The following is a 21,805-nucleotide window of genomic DNA, read 5'->3' as shown; positions in this document are numbered from 1 at the left end:
GGGCCCATTAAGCTATTTCTCGTTCCAGTCAGTACACCACGACTGGTATATCAAAGGCCATGGTATGTGCCATCCTGTCTGTGGGATGGTGCTTATAAAAGATCCCTTGCTGCTAATGGAAAAATGTAGCCTGTTTCCTCTTTTAAGACTATATGTCAAAATTACCAAATGTTTGACTTCCAATAGCCGATGATTAATAAATCAGTGTGCTTTAGTGGTGTCGTTAAACAAAACAAACTTTTATTGATGCTCTAAATTAACCATCAACATCCATTTATCATATGTGAAAAGACCCACCCAAATGTTTCTATTGAAAGAGTTGATATATGTTTAATTCTAATGCAACTGTTGTATAAGTCTTTTTTCCAACTGGTTAATTTCCGTAATAAATTGGACGATAGATGTACACTGCCATGAGCAACCAGGATTTATCACAATAATTTTTTTTTGATAACTTGTCCTGTATGCTGTCACTTAGTCTCATGTGTGGTGTTTTTGCTAGTATATTAATTCATAAACAGGACAGCACATACCATGGCCTCTGATTTACCAGTCATGGGACATTCGTTGAGATGGGGAAACAGCCTGATGGGTCCACCAAGGACTATTAATCCTTTTATTTTCACAATCGTATCTCTGGCCAGTGTGAACTTGATGTTGTCGTTAAACAGACATTCCTTTCTTTTGTAGCGCCGACTGGATCTGACGCCGATGCCATGGTGCGCGCCCTGCAGGAAGCTAACATGTCCACTGAAGTGGGTCTCACCGTGCTCGACATTCTCACACAGTTCTGCCAAACCTTCAAGGTAATTCTGTCATACATCTTAGTTAAAGCCGCAGACTTTAGTTTCACAGACACTAAGTACGGTTCATCTACAAACCTGTAACACATTCTCACACAGTTCTGTCAAACCTTCAAGGTAATTCTGTCATACATCTTACTTAAAGCCGCAGACCCTAGTTTCACAGACACTAAGTACGGTTCATCTACAAACCTGTAATACATTCTCACACAGTTCTGTCAAACCTTCAAGGTAATTCTGTCATACATCTTACTTAAAGCCGCAGACCCTAGTTTCACAGACACTAAGTACGGTTCATCTACAAACCTGTAACACATTCTCACATAGTTCTGCCAAACCTTCAAGGTAATTCTGTCATACATCTTACTTAAAGCCGCAGACCCTAGTTTCACAGACACTAAGTACGGTTCATCTACAAACCTGTAACACATTCTCACACAGTTCTGTCAAACCTTCAAGGTAATTCTGTCATACATCTTACTTAAAGCCGCAGACCCTAGTTTCATGGACACTAAGTACGGTTCATCTACAAACCTGTAACACATTCTCACACAGTTCTGTCAAACCTTCAAGGTAATTCTGTCATACATCTTACTTAAAGCCGCAGACCCTAGTTTCATGGACACTAAGTACGGTTCATCTACAAACCTGTAACACATTCTCACATAGTTCTGTCAAACCTTCAAAGTAATTCTGTCATACATCTTACTTAAAGCTGCAGACCCTAGTTTCATGGACACTAAGTACGGTTCATCTACAAACCTGTAACACATTCTCACATAGTTCTGTCAAACCTTCAAAGTAATTCTGTCATACATCTTACTTAAAGCCGCAGACCCTAGTTTCATCCCGTGGAAAAGGACACTAAGTACGGTTCATCTACAAACCTGTAACACATTCTCACACAGTTCTGCCAAACCTTCAAGGTAATTCTGTCATACATCTTAGTTAAAGCCGCAGACTTTAGTTTCACAGACACTAAGTACGGTTCATCTACAAACCTGTAACACATTCTCACATAGTTCTGCCAAACCTTCAAGGTAATTCTGTCATACATCTTACTTAAAGCCGCAGACCCTAGTTTCATGGACACTAAGTACGGTTCATCTACAAACCTGTAACACATTCTCACACAGTTCTGTCAAACCTTCAAGGTAATTCTGTCATACATCTTACTTAAAGCCGCAGACCCTAGTTTCATGGACACTAAGTACGGTTCATCTACAAACCTGTAACACATTCTCACACAGTTCTGTCAAACCTTCAAGGTAATTCTGTCATACATCTTACTTAAAGCCGCAGACCCTAGTTTCATGGACACTAAGTACGGTTCATCTACAAACCTGTAACACATTCTCACACAGTTCTGTCAAACCTTCAAGGTAATTCTGTCATACATCTTACTTAAAGCCGCAGACCCTAGTTTCATGGACACTAAGTACGGTTCATCTACAAACCTGTAACACATTCTCACACAGTTCTGTCAAACCTTCAAGGTAATTCTGTCATACATCTTACTTAAAGCCGCAGACCCTAGTTTCATGGACACTAAGTACGGTTCATCTACAAACCTGTAACACATTCTCACATAGTTCTGTCAAACCTTCAAAGTAATTCTGTCATACATCTTACTTAAAGCCGCAGACCCTAGTTTCATGGACACTAAGTACGGTTCATCTACAAACCTGTAACACATTCTCACATAGTTCTGTCAAACCTTCAAAGTAATTCTGTCATACATCTTACTTAAAGCCGCAGACCCTAGTTTCATGGACACTAAGTACGGTTCATCTACAAACCTGTAACACATTCTCACATAGTTCTGTCAAACCTTCAAGGTAATTCTGTCATACATCTTACTTAAAGCCGCAGACCCTAGTTTCATGGACACTAAGTACGGTTCATCTACAAACCTGTAACACATTCTCACATAGTTCTGTCAAACCTTCAAAGTAATTCTGTCATACATCTTACTTAAAGCCGCAGACCCTAGTTTCATGGACACTAAGTACGGTTCATCTACAAACCTGTAACACATTCTCACATAGTTCTGTCAAACCTTCAAGGTAATTCTGTCATACATCTTACTTAAAGCCGCAGACCCTAGTTTCATGGACACTAAGTACGGTTCATCTACAAACCTGTAACACATTCTCACATAGTTCTGTCAAACCTTCAAAGTAATTCTGTCATACATCTTACTTAAAGCCGCAGACCCTAGTTTCACCCCGTGGAAAAGGACACTAAGTACGGTTCATCTACAAACCTGTAACTCATCTGGATAAAGTTACAATAGTGACACAAGAGTTTGTGACTTTGAAATGCAGAAATAGCCTTAAAAAAATAGACTAGAACTGAACCCAGTACTTCTTAGACGCACATGCTTTTTAAAAATATGTAAATACATTTTGTGGTATTAGAAACATCAGGATGACCAAAAACACTGCAGATATATGGAAATGGATAATCTAAACAATAAATAAAAGTTATTTCTGATTTCAATTATCAAAAATGGCTTTAATAGTAAAAAATATGCTGTATGTTTCAAAACTTGGGTGTGTCACTTAAAAAAATCGGGGAGCAAAAAAATAATTCTTTGTTGTCAGGAATATGATTAATATTGACACATATAATTAAGGATTGTCTGTTATTTCTTTTACGTTCATCGGGGTATGAACCAAAAAATCTTCCACAAACAGTGAATTAGCCATTTTTCTCTCTTATTTTAGTCTTCTGTAGCTTTCGATAGGCCTAGAGGTACAATGTGGAAATCATATCAAATAAAGTCTCCTGCTAATAGTGTCCTGCTAAAACAGACATTGATTTCATCTTTAACTTTGTTAGAGATAACAGACCTGATTTTTCCACAATTCTAAATTGTTGTGCCATCGAAAAACTGTTAATGTTCTTGTTCCTTGCTGAAAAAAAACCCACAAACAAAAGTATAAATGAACAGAGCTGGAAGTGACTGCCAACTTCACATAAGAATATATATGTGTTGTGTTTTTCTTAATATAAATTTAACTGCTTGGTAACTGAAGCTGATATATATGTATTTACAACACCTATTGTTGGGGTTTTGTGGTGTGTGTTTATGTGTGTGTATTTGTATGTGTGTGTGTGTATTTGTGTGTGTGTGTGTGTGTAAATTTAGTTTTTATAAGAAAAACAATTGCATGTAGACCCTTGGTTTATGTACATAATGACATGTTTTGGTTTTTGCACAGAATGACATGTTTTGGTTTTTGCACAGAATGACATGTTTTGGTTTTTGCACAGAATGACATGTTTTGGTTTTTGCACAGAATGACATGTTTTGGTTTTTGCACATAATGAAATGTTTTGGTTTTTGCACAGAATGACATATTTTGGTTTTTGCACAGAATGACATGTTTTGGTTTTTGCACATAATGACATGTTTTGGTTTGTACATGGAATGACATGTTTTGGTTAATGCATATAACATATTGTGGTTAGTGCACATAATAACATTTTGGTTTGTGCATAGAATGTGTTTTGGTTAGTGCACAATATGTTTTGGTTGTACACGAAATGACATGTTTTGGTTAGTGCACACAATAAAATGTTTTGGTTAGTGCACATAATAACATGTTTTGGTTTGTGTACATAACATGTTTTGGTTTGTGCATGGAACGATATATTTTGGTTACTGCACATAATAACATGTTTTGGTTTGTGTACATAACATGTTTTGGTTTGTGCATGGAATGACATGTTTTGGTTAGTGAACATAATAACATGTTTTGGTTAGTGTGCGGAATGACATTTTTTTGTTGGTGCACTGAATGATGTGATTTGGTTTGTGTTTGGAATGACATGTTAATGCATGTACTAACATGTTGTTTGTTTTGTTTGTTTCCACAGAAGGAGCTGGAGAGTCGCGATGGAGACAATGCGCTGATGAAGAACGTCTTCAAGTTGTATCTGTCCTTCCTGAAGACCAGCCAGTCGGAGAGTCTGCAGAAACATGTGTTCGGCGCTTGGAGGGCCTTCATCAAAAAGGTACCTTACTAGTCAGCAGTGTGGGATTTTTCTGCAATTCTTCATTTTAACGCCATCCAAAAACCTTTGTTGTCCTTGTTGTTTGTTTGATACAAATCTCATAGGAAACCGCTACTTTTTAAGTATTTAAAATGTTTAATGTCTTTGTTTTCTGTTTTAGTTTCAGACGGTGTTGTTCAAAGGAAGTGCCACGATGTGTGGGGAGCTGTGTTATGAGGTTCGTACAAATACTTAACTTGCCAAGTAATACAGTTTATTACATACATGTTCAATCTTTCTATAGTGATAAAGACATTTTCAAGCTGTGTGATAAGTTTATCTTGTATCACACACATGTGCTATCTGGACCGTCATTTTTTAATGGGGACTACATGTTATCATGGTATATATTCTTGCACAAAATAAACTTGTGCAATAAATAGGAAGCGAAAACAACGCATGTGAAGTTCTGTATATTTATTATCCACATAGTTCAAGATATCCAGCGAGATGTAACCAGTATGACACACATGTGTAATAATTATTTCATGTACACAACAAATGACTCATTTTGGGAAGCAGTCTTGGCTTTGTGTAATAGCTTACCAAAATGACATCATTTCTGAAAATGATGGCATTTACTCATCTCCTAGTTATGTTTGAAACGTTTTGACATGGTCCTGGTTATTAAGAAAAATAATATTGATAGTTATTGGTTAATAGAGAAATTATTACACTCATGTGGGAATTACATTGATTTTAGGAAACTCGTATCAGGATTATTTTAATACCCTCGCTCTTGCTTGGGCAATACTAGAATCCTGGCACTCGTTTTGTAAAATCAGTACGACACACAAGCTCGAGTAATAATATCTGTTCATTACCCATATGAGCCAAGTCAACATCTTCAACAAGCCTACAGAGGGCTTGACATGTAATCGCTTTTAATATTTCAGATCCTGCGATGCTGCAGCTCGAAACTGAACTCGACGCGGCGTGAAGCGTGTGCCTTGCTCTACCTGTTGATGAGAACGAACTTTGAGTTCTCCAACAAACGGAGTTTCACCCGGGTACATCTACAGGTCAGTGTTGGACAATGATACTGATTTAACCCTTTAACACCTAGGTTTCTGTTTGGCAATATTCATTCCGTAGAGTTTGTCACTGAAGAAATCGGGCCAAATTTACAAAGCCTCTTTATGTCTTACACTCGTGTAGCTACATTCATTTACAATGCTTAAACACCTCTGTTTAAGAAACTTCAGCCCATCATTGTTAACTCTTTTAGAGTTAAATATTGTTTTATTTAAAATATCAGTTGAGGTAAATTATTTTAAATAAAATGTGGAATTCTTTATCGATACATGTGTAAGCTATAATTAATAATAATTCTATTTTATTTGACCATGTGGTTTTTGTTCCAGTTTGAAACAATGGTAAAGTTTTAAACCTTTAAGATTTTTCACCTTCCTAATGTTAAACTATTATTGGTATAACATTTTTTATTTATTTTAGTTACAGGAAAAGGTTTATCTTTAATAGCAACTTTAAGACAAAGCAAGACAAGCCTGGTTGGTTTTTGATGGGTAGCTTTGACTACAATCATAATCAGTGATAATTTTTATATGTGGTTTGGGTGTGTTAACAAATAAACACATTTTTTGTATATTTTTGCTTCAGTTATAACCTTGAGAACATTAGTACACAAAATCAAAATTCATTACGTAAAAAACAACAACAACAACAAGTGAGAATGAAATACATGTATAATAAAAATACTACTAATAAAATAAGGGCTATTCACAATTGTTAAACAGCACTCTTTTTCTTTCATGCCCCTTTTTGTTTTTGTATTCCATTGAAAATTATTATTTTTTGTAAAGAACATTTTTATTAACATTTTGTTGGTTTTAACAATTTTTATGAAAACATTGGTAATTGGGACCAGCCTATAAATAAAGAAAGAAAGAAAGAAAGAAAGAAAGAAAGAAATAGGGTTCTTACTCGTCCTGAAAATCAAGTTTTGTGAATTTAAAATCCAGGCCTGGAATGCATCACATTTCCTTGTGTCCTGGAAATTTAGGCAAAACATTTTTAGGTTTAGTTTTTTTTGCATCTTTACTGTTATTGTTCTCATAACCTGTCTAAATTCGACAAGCATTTGTTATAAAAACATTCATTGAACATTTCATGTCCTGGAAAAATAAAAAAAAAGTCCTGGAAATGTCCTTGCATTTATTATTGTTCAAGTGTAAGAACCCGGATAAATAAATAAATAAAATAAATAAATAAATCGATCAATCAATCAATAAATGTAACGGGTATCCCTAGATCTCTCTGTGTATCTTAAACCCGTTTATTAGTTTCCCAGATTCAATTTATCTGATCTGGCTTTCAAGGTAGCTGTCTATGATAAAGAGTTTCACTAAGGTCTAGTGCAGAAGACGAAATGAAAACACAATATTAACTACGTCAACTTTTATTTACACTTAACATAAAATAACACAAAACATTGATTAGGAATAAGATTGCTTCAAACCTTTCGTCCTACCCCAAATCTAACAATTAACACCTCGAAACTCCATACAACCTAATAAACAAGACATATTCGTAGCTTAGGCAAACATAGTACCTTTCTGCTGCAAACAAAATCACTAATACAAAACCATTAAGCCACTAAACCACTGTTACCAAACCTAACACAGAACAAAAGACATGGTCTACTTGAACAGAAGTTAGACATGCATGGTACCTTTGGCTATCTCCCAAGTAAGACATAGATATATAGTATTTCCCCCTTAATATAGTCTACTCAGGACTTCTCAAAATAATTTAACTTTAATATAATAATAATAATTCAGCCAATGCTTAATTAATACCCAACTTAATCTACACTAATTACAAAATATATTTACTAAATTACAATACCCAAAATATTACCAAATAAACAAATCTATATCCCATATAATAAAACATTAATTATTAAAAATAAATCCATATCACCTATTTTCAACACAACTTGATTCCATTTCCCTTATATAAATAAATAAATAACAAAACAAAAGAAGAAAATATGGCACATTCAGGGGTTTCGACTTATTTTTTATTTTGCTTTTCTTTTTTTTTTTAATTTCAAGATGTTGATAAAATTACCAAAATGATTCTTGTAAAATGAAAATTATTTTCCATGAGTACACCTTTGTTTTCCTTTTCTGTTTTTTTTTCAACAAAATGTGCAAATTTGGGGTAGGCAGGTTTGACACATATTGTCATAATAAATGGCACGGACCATTTGCTAGTTCTTTCAAATGTAATTTGCTAAGTATTTGGCTACTGAATGAATCCTTAGTGGGTTTTATTTTATTATTAATATTTTCCTGTGTAATTTCTCTCTTATTTTCCTAATTCATGAAAAAAGGGTCTGGTTTATGACATTTGGTTTACAGAATAGTAAACTTGGATTTTATATCACGTTTATGTCTCAAGTGAAATAATGTTCATTTGTCATGAGTTTAGCATCAATGACTAGTACCAACTTCATTATTAATTTTTTATTATTGTTTTTAACCAAGCTGTTTCATTGTTTTCTGTCTTTAAATGTACTGACCAGGGTGTGGTGTTATTGGTGGCAGAGATGTTTTAGAAAATACTGGTTATTGCCACAGTGTTTTGTGTTTGATATTAATACAACTACATCATTCTCTTTTTGTAAAAAATAATAAGCAAGAACATATATTTTGAAACAAATTATAAAACAGTGGTGGAATTATTTCATTCTTAGACACTGACTGAAGTTCCTGCAGTTTGTTACTTTTCTCTTTTGTATTAAATCAGTTTGGAATACTGCTAATACAACCCTTGCAATTAAGAAAATGTTCACTGCAAAAGAAAAAAAACCCAACTGAATTTAGTCGAAAGTAAAAATGAATTTAAATCTTCAAGGTATTGCCAATTGCCGTGGGCAGTTGGAGGGGTTGTAATACCAAAACAACCAGAAACACATTGAGTTTGCCATAATTGATAACGTACGAAAGAGATTTTTAGTTGCATGAAGTATATATATTTTAATGATAAAAAAGCTGAACTAGCTAAAAATATTTTACATTGCCTAGGCATTTAAATTAGTAGTAAAACATGCATATTTGACAACAACTAAAAAACAAACAAACTAAAAACCAAAGAAACAAACAAATTATTATTAGTGTCCATGGCATTAAATCATATCACCTTGCAGATAACTATATTGTGTAATTGTTTTATTTAAATGTTTTTATATATTTATACATGTGCACTGATTTTCATTTTAAAATTATTGGTTTCCATATCATACCTTGAGTCCAGTATCATGTACCTTGTTACCGCAAGGTCATAGGTCAGGGTTACCTTGCAGGTGACAGTATATACGAAGCAGTGAATACAATACAATATCCCCCGCCTGTTACTGGCTCCGGTCGGGCTGCTGGTGGTCTCTTGCACCCTCTCCCACCCACCCCAACCCGCACCTGTGCCCATGCTCTGAATGTGCACATTAAACACTGACCTGACCTGACTTGACCTGACCTAATACAATATTATCTACATTTCGATTATCCACCAGGTGATCATTTCGGTGTCCAAACTGATTGGTGACGTCGTCATGGCAAGCACGTCACGTTTCCAGGAGAGTCTAGCAATCGTCAACAACTACGCCAACAGCGACAAGGGAATCCAGGTATGAGATCATTATACACATACTTAATTTTGTCTTCCTGATGACAACAAATCACATATCTGACAACCCCCCATAAAGGCACCTAATAACATCTATGATTTGAAAGAAAAGGCCTCCCTACCACCCCATTAGCTTGCACCCATTGGCTAACAGTATTCATCAATATTATTTATATTATCCTGACCTGCTTTCAAAGTTATGGGAGTCCAGTGCATGTTATGGCAAGGCCTGTTAAACTTAAATGTTATGGGGAGATGGTTATGGGAGTCTGTAAAAGTTGTGTTGATCAACTGTTAATCGTTAAAATTTCATGGAACATTTTGTTCAGTATCGCGTCACGATTTGCTAAGCAAGTTTCAGAGATCACTACACAATTTTAAAACATTAAACAGTATTTGCTAATCAATTTTGAACTGACTAGAAAAATATCTAATCAAAACTTTGAAAACAAAATTTTCCTTGCATTTATACGCTATGATTTATGCTGACGATACCTTCATACAATATGGAGAACTTCCAACATTAGTTATCACCTAGTAACCAGTTTTAATTAAACTAATTTTTTGCTTTTTTTTTATTTTTAATTTCAACTTATTAAGTAATCAATAACATAATTAGATTGGGGAAAGTCTGTCATTTTTAAATCATTGTTCAATATTTGCAAAGTTTCAGAATAAAAACTCAAAGCGTGTAAGTATTTGTGGTACTTAACCTGATTGCTGATCCCTGTGACCGGGTGTGTGAATTTTATAAGGTCCTTTATTTGCTTGCCTTAAGGGAGTTTCTCTTTTTTTGTTTGTTAATGCCTTCATATCACATATATTGTATTATTTATGAGGGTTATTTAAACATTAAAACGTATTTTATAATTTATAAATATTGTATTATTTATGAGGATTATTTAAACATTTAAGCATATTTTATAATTTATAAATATTGTATTATTTATGAGGATTATTTAAACATTAAAACATATTTTATAATTTATAAATATTGTATTATTTATGAGGGTTATGTAAACATTTAAACATTTCATAATTTATAAATATTGTATTATTTATGAGGGTTATCTAAACATACATATTTTACTATTAATAAATAGTGTATTATTTATGAGGGTTATCTAAACATACATATTTTACTATTAATAAATATTGTATTATTTATGAGGGTTATCTAAACATTTAAACATTTTATAATTTATAAATATTGTATTATTTATGATGGTTATCTAAACATTTAAACATATTTTATAATTTATAAATATTGTATTATTTATGAGGGTTATCTAAACATTTAAACATTTTATAATTTATAAATATTGTATTATTTATGAGGGTTATCTAAACATTTAAACATATTTTATAATTTATAAATATTGTATTATTTATGAGGGTTATTTAAACATACATATTTTACTATTAATAAATATTGTATTATTTATGAGGGTTATCTAAACATACATATTTTACTATTAATAAATATTGTATTATTTATGAGGGTTATCTAAACATACATATTTTACTATTAATAAATATTGTATTATTTATGAGGGTTATCTAAACATACATATTTTACTATTAATAAATATTGTATTATTTATGAGGGTTATCTAAACATACATATTTTACTATTAATAAATATTGTATTATTTATGAGGGTTATCTAAACATACATATTTTACTATTAATAAATATTTAAACATACATATTTTACTATTAATAAATATTGTATTATTTATGAGGGTTATCTAAACATTTAAACATATTTTATAATTAATAAATATTGTATTATTTATGAGGGTTATCTAAAGATACATATTTTACTATTAATAAATATTGTATTATTTATGAGGGTTATCTAAACATACATATTTTACTATTAATAAATATTGTATTATTTATGAGGGTTATCTAAACATACATATTTTACTATTAATAAATATTGTATTATTATGGGAGTTTGATTAACATTCCAGTAAGGTTGTAGTGTGCCACTTGATGACGTCATCATATAACATCGAAGTGATACATCCCACTTGATGACGTCATCATATAACATCGAAGTGATACATCCCACTTGATGACATCATCATATAACATCGAAGTGATACATCTCACTTGATGACGTCATCATATAACATCGAAGTGATACATCCCACTTGATGACGTCATCATATAAATCGAAGTGATACATCCCACTTGATGACGTCATCATATAACATCGAAGTGATACATCCCACTTGATGACGTCATCATATAACATCGAAGTGATACATCCCACTTGATGACGTCATCATATAACATCGAAGTGATACATCCCACTTGATGACGTCATCATATAACATCGAAGTGATACATCCCACTTGGTGTTCTAGTGGGACGTAATGCTTTGATATCAATCAAGATAGGTGATTGCTTGGGGATATTGATTACCCATGATTATTATCCATATGGTTCAACATAACCGAGTTAATAATAATTATAAGCACATGTGTAATGACGTAATTTTGGGAAGCCACATCATAACATGACGTTGCTTCTCCAGTCCTAGCTCAAACTGTGCATTTGAAATATGACGTCACTTCGTTGTCTCCTTCAAGTTGTGGCTGAAACATTTTGAGTTCGGTCTTGTTATTCATAAAGAAAACAACAATAATAATATGGATAATAAAGAAATTATTACACTTGCGTGTGTGTTGTATTGATTTTACGAAACATGTGTCAGGATTCATGTATTACCCTCGCTTTCGCTCGGGTAATAAAAAAAACCTGACCCTCGTTTCGTAAAATCAGTACGACACACAAGCTCGTATAATAATCTCTATTTAGTAACTCATCTGTGAGAAACAAGTGTGCCCAGGATAATGTGATTGAACCTTGATTAGACAACGGGCAGGATCCATCTCATTTGGTACAGCACTCACCTGATATGCTTGGACCATTTTCTCATTTTTTAAATATATCTTTTTTCCTTTCTGGTACTGTCAAACGAACTGAGTATCTACCAGCCTTAAGTCCATTGGATTAACCAAGGCTGGTCTGCTTTCTTAATTAAAATCTGTTGATCTTAATAAGCAACTGAAAATGTTAACACCTTATGTACAAGAAACGTGATATGAAGGCATTCAACTCTTAGGTACTAGACTATTTGGACTATTGCCGGTGTTTTTATTTATTGATTAATATAGTAAACATTTGTCAATAATTTAATTAGAAAAACATTTGCAACTTTTTGTTGTATTTGATTCTTGCTATTCTGATTTGTATATTAATTGTAGGACAAATGTTTGAAATACATTTTTCCACCCATACTAATTTGAATAATTATTCCACACTTGTTAATAACTGATGCTGCGAAACTGGATGTTGTTGAGTGGTGCGATAGGATGGTTTCTGTTTACTACTTTCAACATGTTTTATGTGTACTGTGAAATCCTTTAGTTTTGTAGGATTAAATTTCCATGGTTTTGCTAAAAAAAGAAAGAAAAATAAGACAAATTTTGTTGAGTACTTAAATTCGGGGATCAAGAAAGTAGTATCATAAATTTATATTATATGTATACATCACTCAGTGTGTTATTTTGGTTTAAAAAAATTTAAGTGTCATAAGGACTCCCTGTTTGCAAATCTTTAGAGCCCGCCACCAACCAGCAAGCCCTGTCACGTGTCTCCAGTAGAACAGAAGACACACTAAATGTATTTCATGAAAACATGGAAAAGATCGCTATTCAAGACTGTGGTTTCCCAGGATTTTGAGATATATGTTGACTGTGTCATTTCGAAGAATCAATGTAATTTGTAAAAATAATATTTACAAGCCACGTGGGCTCGTATGCTAGGCAAGCTAGAGATCTCATCCTATATGATTTTTGCAAGCCTCGGGGCCCCCATGCTCTCCTCAAAATGGCACACTGATCACTGGTATGCATGTATTATATTTTTATTGTGTTAATAAGTTTGTTAACTGCACTAATACACAAATTACATGAAAATTAGACCTCCACAAGCAAAAGTGATTTCACAGTGTGTGTGTGTGTAACAATCAAGTAATCAAGTCAGAATTAATACAATCATGGCCTTTTTATGTATTCAGTGTTTGTGTGGTTGAGAGCTTAGATGTATTAAAATACATCGTATACATGTGGTAACACTAGACAAGGTTGGAGAAATACCTTTTGTTTATTTTTTTCATAAATATAATACTGTAAATCATAAAAAATATTAGCGATCATAAAATTTAGCGAAATCCAAATTAGCTACATAAAACTTCAGTGAGGTCATCACATTAGAAAGTTAAGAAAAACTGAAGCTAAGTTGTAAGATGAGCTAAAATAATAGGTTTGACCAATTTTAATGTTAAATGTAGGATCCAAAAAACTTAAATTTAGTCGAAAATTATAGTAATGTGCTTGCTAACTAACTATTGTTGTTGGCTTATGTTTTGGTTTAATTAATAGCATGTATCCATTGTTTATTTAATCACCAACGAAACAATCACTCAAATGTTTATTTTTAGAACCGTATGTGATACGTCTCTTTAAATATAACGTCATGAGATACGAGTGTATTGTATAGTCATGAGATACGAGTGTATTGTATAGACATGAGATACGAGTGTATTGTATAGTCATGAGATACAAGTGTATTGTATAGTCATGAGATAAGAGTGTATTGTATAGTCATGAAATACGAGTGTATTGTATAGTCATGAGATACGAGTGTATTGTATAGACATGGGATACGAGTGTATTGTATAGACATGAAATACGAGTGTATTGTATAGTCATGAGATACGAGTGTATTGTATAGACATGAGATACGAGTGTATTGCATGATCTCGCTAAATTCGCTAATGTTTTATGCTTGCTAACATTTTCTGATTTACAGCAATTATACTAATTAAGAAAATGGGGTGTGGGTTGGGATGGGGTGGGGCGGGACCGACATGGACTTAATTACTGGTTGGTTGTTGACGTATTCCTTTATTTAACATCAGCTTCGTACTGCATTAACTGGTGTGCTGGACAAATGGAGCTCAGCTGCTTTACAGTATTCAATGATAATCCATTGGTTGCCATGGAAACTATTTACGATTTATCCTTTAATGGCACATCCGCACATTGTTCTAAATGACTAACTTTCCGTGTCAAATGTATGCTAATTGTGACATTATGGTCGAGAGTATTACAGGAGGAACCTTCTGCCACCATGATATAGCAGCAAAGGATCTCCTACAGTGAAACCCCTCTAAACATTCACAGCCCTTGTAAAAAAAAACAATCCTGTTTTAAGAGGTAGTGGGTTTAGAGAGTATTACAGGAGGAACCTTCTGCCGCCATGATATAGCAGCAAAGGATCTCCTACAGTGAAACCCCTCTAAACACTCACAGCCCTTGTAAAAAAAAACCAATCCTGTTTTAAGAGGTAGTGGATTTAGAGAGGTTATTTTCTTTACATGTATTTAAAAATAGACTGTGAAAAACATCTCGTTTTGAGGGAAGTCCGATTCGCGTAAGTTCTGGTTTTGAGTGGTTTCACTGTATATTATTCACCTTCTAACACAAATGACACTACATGCCTTTGCTCTTTGAGAGCAAAATAATGTGTGTTTTTGTCTTTAGATATATGTATGTGTGTGTGTGTGTGTATATATACATATATATATATATATATATATATATATATATATATATATATATGGCTGTACTTCATGCACAAAATGTAATAATATATTTGTTTACCCCCCAAAAAAAAAAAAAAAATAAGGGACTCCATCACCTTTTATTGAATTTGTTGAATAACCTTTGATTGTTAACAAAAGCATAATTTGGTGTTAGTTGGTAATTTTATTAGCATCTATAGCACCATGCTTATAAATCTTTATTAAAGCTTAAGATTCAAGTCCTTAATAAAGTCCGTCTAATACAAAGTCCATGACTACAGACTTTGTTAAATTGTTCGAGTCTCGACTTAAAGGCCAAATTTACAAAGCCTAGTTTTGTGTTACTCGCGTCTAACTACATAATATTATATTTACAATGCTTAAACACCCACATTTACAGAAAACAGGCTTCGTAAATTCAGCCCATTCAATTGCTGATTCCCAGCCCTTGGTATGTGTTTCTTTATGGTGATGTGTTATTAGAGGTGTCTTGTTTTAATTAATTCATAGTGATGAAAATTATTTCTATTTCACAGAATGCACTTACAAAGGTCAGTGTTATAATATAAGAGATCTTTCTGCTTTGCTATCTTACACAGTGCTCACATAATGTCATGTCTATAGACAGGGTTCTTGTTTGAAAAGCCCATAGCAGGTGTTCATGAAAAGTGCACAAATCCCATACGTGAAAGTGATAACAATACAGTTAACAATAAAATCAACCATCAACCACCCATAGCTGGTTTCTCGACCATCAACCACTCATAGTTGGTTTCTCAAAGTCGATGATAACATACAGTACAAGTGTTAACAATAAAATCAACCTTCAACCACCCATAGTTGGTTTCTCAAAGTCAATGATAACATTAAAATCAACCATCAACCACCCATAGTTGGTTTCTCAAAGTCGATGATAACATACAGTACAAGCGTCAACAATAAAATCAACCATCAACCACCCATAGTTGATTTCTCAAAGTCAATAACATACAGTACAAGCGTTAACAATAAAATCAGCCATCAACCACCTATAGTTGGTTTCTCAAAGCCGATAATAACATACAGTACAAGTGTTAACAGTAAAATCAACCATCAACTATCCATAGTTGGTTTCTCAAAGTCGATGATAACACAGTACAAGCGTTAATAATAAAATCAACCATCAACCACCCATAGTTGGTTTTTCAAAGTCGATGATAACATACAGTACAAGCGTTAACAATAAAATCAACCATCAACCACCCATAGTTGGTCTCTCAAAGTCTGTAGTTACCCAGACTGAGTACACTAGTCTTGTACTTACTGTAATAAGCCAAAAACTCTAGTTAGGAACACTTAAAATTATTATTTGTCCTGTCAATACTATTCATACTGAACAGGGATCAACCTTAGCAGTAGCCCGGAATGTTTTGACTATCAGATGTCTAAACCCTTTAGTCCACTGGGCTACTAAATGTTTTTGGCACATCCAGTTTTTCTGCAATGTTTTAAATTTATTAAAATTGTGGAGCTACCAGTTTTTACTGAGGGCTACCAGATTTTAAAACCTGGGTAAAAAAGTTAAGGTCAAGGCCTTCTGAATGTATGGTAGGTGCAATACAGAATGTAAGCAGATCAAGAAAGCAGGTGAAAAAACCATGTGAACAGTGGATATGTCATGCTATTCTGCACGTCAACTACTCTGTAACTTTATCATTAAGAGGAAAGGAATGTGTGTTTAAAGACACCTCAGCACTTATAAATTATGGCTATTTGGTGTCTGACTTACGGGTATATTGACATTTGGTTGATAGAGCGAAAGAAAGAGGAAACTGCAATATGGTTTAACTTCAAGATTTGGGTTAAAATCAAGATCAATGTTTGTGTTAGGGTTAGGATCAGGCTTAGGTTTAAGGCAGTCAGGGTTAGAGTTAGTGCTTTGGGAGTACAAGCACTTTAAAGGCATATTGTCACAGATTCAAGGACCTCATTTCTCTAAAAATGAATAATAAATCAAAATTACATTAATTTTTACAGACCAAATCTAGCTATTGCATCACTTTAACTACACCATGATGGAGTGAAATCCATGTCAACCCTCTCAGCAATGTTAGTTTTTGAATTATGGACCATTACCATAATTCAATTATTTTTACAAAACATCATTAATAAGTGGAGTATGGTGGTTACATAGATGGTTGAATAAAGTACATTTAGGGACAAATCAAATATATATATTTTTAAGTAATACTTTGTTAGGCCATGTAATAGGTCAGTGGTTTGTGGCAATATGCCTTTCAGAGTAACAAACCTTTAAAATATCAACATGTCTCCATGGACAGCTGGTAATAAATGCTGGTTAAAGGCTGCTAAGAACAAGAACCCTTTGAAGCACTCGAGTGATGCCAGGTCACAATACCTGGGCCCATATTTTTGAAACTATCTTATCGCTATGTTACAATAGTTTTACGATATCATAGTGCTAAGATAGCTTTAAAAATATGTCTTCTGATTTGTAGACTTTTATTTCTCACTGATCCTTTTCCTTGATGGAAGCTAGTTTCTCTCTGTACTGCTTTTAAAAGTTTTGTTTGTGCGCACTCGTCAAGAATAGGGAGTTCACAGTGTATTGATGGTAGACATAATACATGTCAGTGTTGGACAAACGTTTTTTTTTAGCTTACTGGGGCTACTTAAACCTAATGATATTACAGCTGTTTCTATTATTTTATAGTGCAGTATAATAACATTTTCTTATGGTAGATTAATGTTTGTGCACTAATCTATTTTAGAACACATGCTTTTGCCAACTCCTATCTTGTTATAATATATCAAGTTGCCCATATCAGACTTTCAGTTTTGAAAACTGCACAAGAGTGAAATAAGAAATAAAACATTGAGGACATGTGTAACATTTGAAAGTGTGCACATCATTATTTCGGTTCATACTAGCATGCACCAAAAAATCTTAAGTGGTAGATTTTTACATGAATCAGGAATCTTGGTTAAATCATTCATGAGAAACTGGGCCTTGGGTACACATATTGGGTGGGGTTGTGGGTTTTTTTTTTTGGGGTGGTGGTGGTTGGAAGGGTTTTTTTGGGGGGGGTTATTGAGGTGGGTTTTTTTTTTTGTCTCCAGATATTGTAGATGTAGTGGATAATACATTTGTTTGATTTGTATTCATTTTGTGATAACTAACATGTTTCCTCACCAAGTTGTTTTCCTTTTGATGTCATTGCTGAAATATGGTTGCATGTTGCTTGTTAAAGTACATTCATTAAAACAAGAAGCTGAATAGATCCACCGAAGTGGTTCGACCCTGCGACACAAGCACCTCAAGTGAGCACTCAACTGACAGAGCTAAATCCCACCCCTTTAATGGACAAAAACTAATGGAAGTTAAATGGAATAATGTTAAAGACAAAATTTAAAAAAATAAACCAAAAACTTGAAAAAACACGAAGCTAAATTAATATTAGTGTGTTTTGTTTTTTTAATTCAGTATTATTTGGGCATAGCTCATGAACTTAAAAAATTACATTATCTCAATTTTAACCAAAACAGTGACTACTAATTTTTGTAATTGAATGGCAAATTTCATCAATCTCTTTGCAAATCACTGCATGCGCTTCTATGAGCATACAATAAAATGAACCTCAGCCTTTGCTTATAAAACTTTAATCTAGATTCACATCTTTAACGGCATCACACATCTGCAATTCGTGATATTAAAACATACTGTCCTGGGTTTGGTGCTATTTTGACATGTTTATGAATAACAGGCCTGGTGCTTATAAAACTTTTACAGTCTAGACTGAAGACTCTAATGACGTCACATGCGTGCAATTTGTATGGCATTGTCAGGACGTTAGTGTCTCAGACTCATAGTCTCGAGTCTAGACTCTATAAGTTTTATAAGCACCAGACCAGGTGCTTATAAAACTTGGAGTCTAGACACTATCGTCATGACAATGCCATACAAATTGCGTGCATGTGACAGTATTTGAGATTTAGTCTAGACTCTATAAGTGTTATAAGCACCAGGCCAGGTGCTTATAAAACTTGGAGTCTAGACACTATCGTCATGACAATGCCATACAAATTGCGTGCATGTGACAGTATTTGAGATTTAGTCTAGACTCTATAAGTGTTATAAGCACCAGGCCAGGTGCTTATAAAACTTAGAGTCTAGACACTATCGTCATGACAATGCCATACAAATTGCGTGCATGTGACAGTATTTGAGATTTAGTCTAGACTCTATAAGTGTTATAAGCACCAGGCCAGGTGCTTATAAAACTTGGAGTCTAGACACTATCGTCATGACAATGCCATACAAATTGCGTGCATGTGACAGTATTTGAGATTTAGTCTAGACTCTATAAGTGTTATAAGCACCAGGCCAGGTGCTTATAAAACTTGGAGTCTAGACACTATCGTCATGACAATGCCATACAAATTGCGTGCATGTGACAGTATTTGAGATTTAGTCTAGACTCTATAAGTGTTATAAGCACCAGGCCAGGTGCTTATAAAACTTGGAGTCTAGACACTATCGTCATGACAATGCCATACAAATTGCGTGCATGTGACAGTATTTGAGATTTAGTCTAGACTATAAGTGTTATAAGCACCAGGCCAGGTGCTTATAAAACTTGGAGTCTAGACACTATCGTCATGACAATGCCATACAAATTGCGTGCATGTGACAGTATTTGAGATTTAGTCTAGACTCTATAAGTGTTATAAGCACCAGGCCAGGTGCTTATAAAACTTGGAGTCTAGACACTATCGTCATGACATTGCCATACAAATTGCGTGCATGTGACAGTATTTGAGATTTAGTCTGGACTCTAAAACTTGGAGTCTAGACACTATCGTCATGACAATGCCATACAAATTGCGTGCATGTGACAGTATTTGAGATTTAGTCTAGACTCTATAAGTGTTATAAGCACCAGGCCAGGTGCTTATAAAACTTGGAGTCTAGACACTATCGTCATGACATTGCCATACAAATTGCGTGCATGTGACAGTATTTGAGATTTAGTCTGGACTCTAAAACTTGGAGTCTAGACACTATCGTCATGACAATGCCATACAAATTGCGTGCATGTGACAGTATTTGAGATTTAGTCTGGACTCTAAAACTTGGAGTCTAGACACTATCGTCATGACATTGCCATACAAATTGCGTGCATGTGACAGTATTTGAGATTTAGTCTGGACTCTAAAACTTGGAGTCTAGACACTATCGTCATGACAATGCCATACAAATTGCGTGCATGTGACAGTATTTGAGATTTAGTCTGGACTCTAAAACTTTTATAAGCATGGGCCCAGAGCATATTTCTTTTATGACTAACATTACATATTAAAGATATTTTCTTGTTTAGAATATCATTGTGACTGTGTAAACAAGGTGTTTATAGTTGTCCTAATGTTTGTAGTAGCGCAAACTGGATTTTACTTACAAGTAATTTAATATGTACGAAAAATAAATATTGAGGAAGGAAAATGAGAAAATGATTGCTACAAATATTATTACTGCAAAAACACTGGTTATATAAACACTGGTATTCTAAACACTGGTTATATAAACACTGGTTATATAAACACTGGTATTCTAAACACTGGTTATATAAACACTGGTTATATAAACACTGGTTATATAAACACTGGTATTCTAAACACTGGTTATATAAACACTGGTTATATAAACACTGGTATTCTAAACAAGAAGATGTATTTAATAGGTAATTTTAGTTGCCAAAAAAAGACTACCGGTTTGTTAGTCGGAAAAATCTTACAATGACAACACACTGAGAATAATCCCATAAAGATCTCAAGATATTATTAAGACAGTTTTATAAGCACGGGAGTGGGCCACTATTTTAAGACCAACACCCAGGAAGTAAAATGTCATTGTTTGGTTTGTGTTTGAACCCACTGTGTGGCTTTAACATACATTTACCTGCTCAGTGTGTTGCTAGATAAAGACTTTTAAGGTCACAAATATCATGGGTGACTTGTGCTGATTTTTTTAAATAGAGAAATACTAAAGCTGGGATGTGTATTATTAAAGGCTTTCATTTAATATGTGATGCTTCACTGTGTGACAGGGTGTCTTGACGGCAGTGGAATCATGGAACATCCTGTTTGAATGTATATATATATATGAAATGTTTACAGTGTATGTGGTGATAACCATGTTATGCTATAATCGAGTGTTCACTATATCCCATAGCACACCACATAGTGTGTGGATACATACGTTATCAGATGACAGGTACACACTTCAGATAGGTAGGTTACCGTTTATGTAGAATTACATTTGAGACAGGTTTCAAGAGCTTGGGTTTTTTTGTGTGTTTTTTTTAGATAGATAGATTAACCTAAATGCATTGATCTACATTGAGACTGTTTTTGATTGTTTGTTTTTATTTGAAATGGCTTTAAATCGCTTTGTGGCAGTCCCCATGTTGTGGTGTATGATGAGGATGATGATGATGATGAAGATTATGCAATACTAATACAAATCCTGGTATAGTGGTGGTGTAGCAGTTTAAGTTGTGTGTGTTGTGAGTTAACAAAACATAATAATACAAAGAATTTATTATCAGAGATACTTAATAATGAGCCA

General features: G+C 33.8%; 1 protein-coding gene across 1 annotated transcript in view; it reads left to right on the top strand.

Annotated features, from left to right (window-relative positions):
* LOC121368580 (dedicator of cytokinesis protein 9-like) overlaps nucleotides 1-21,805 on the top strand; it is a 134,076-nt gene that overhangs the window by 87,365 nt on the left and 24,906 nt on the right. Inside the window, 6 exon segments of the mRNA XM_041493322.1 lie at nucleotides 691-806; nucleotides 4,689-4,826; nucleotides 4,987-5,043; nucleotides 5,762-5,887; nucleotides 9,403-9,516; nucleotides 15,717-15,731. Coding sequence (XP_041349256.1) covers nucleotides 691-806; nucleotides 4,689-4,826; nucleotides 4,987-5,043; nucleotides 5,762-5,887; nucleotides 9,403-9,516; nucleotides 15,717-15,731 — 566 coding nt within the window.

The sequence above is a fragment of the Gigantopelta aegis genome, chromosome 1 (assembly GCF_016097555.1).
Source record: "Gigantopelta aegis isolate Gae_Host chromosome 1, Gae_host_genome, whole genome shotgun sequence".
In the NCBI taxonomy this organism is placed as follows: domain Eukaryota; kingdom Metazoa; phylum Mollusca; class Gastropoda; order Neomphalida; family Peltospiridae; genus Gigantopelta; species Gigantopelta aegis.
This window is presented reverse-complemented; position numbering and strand designations above follow the sequence as displayed.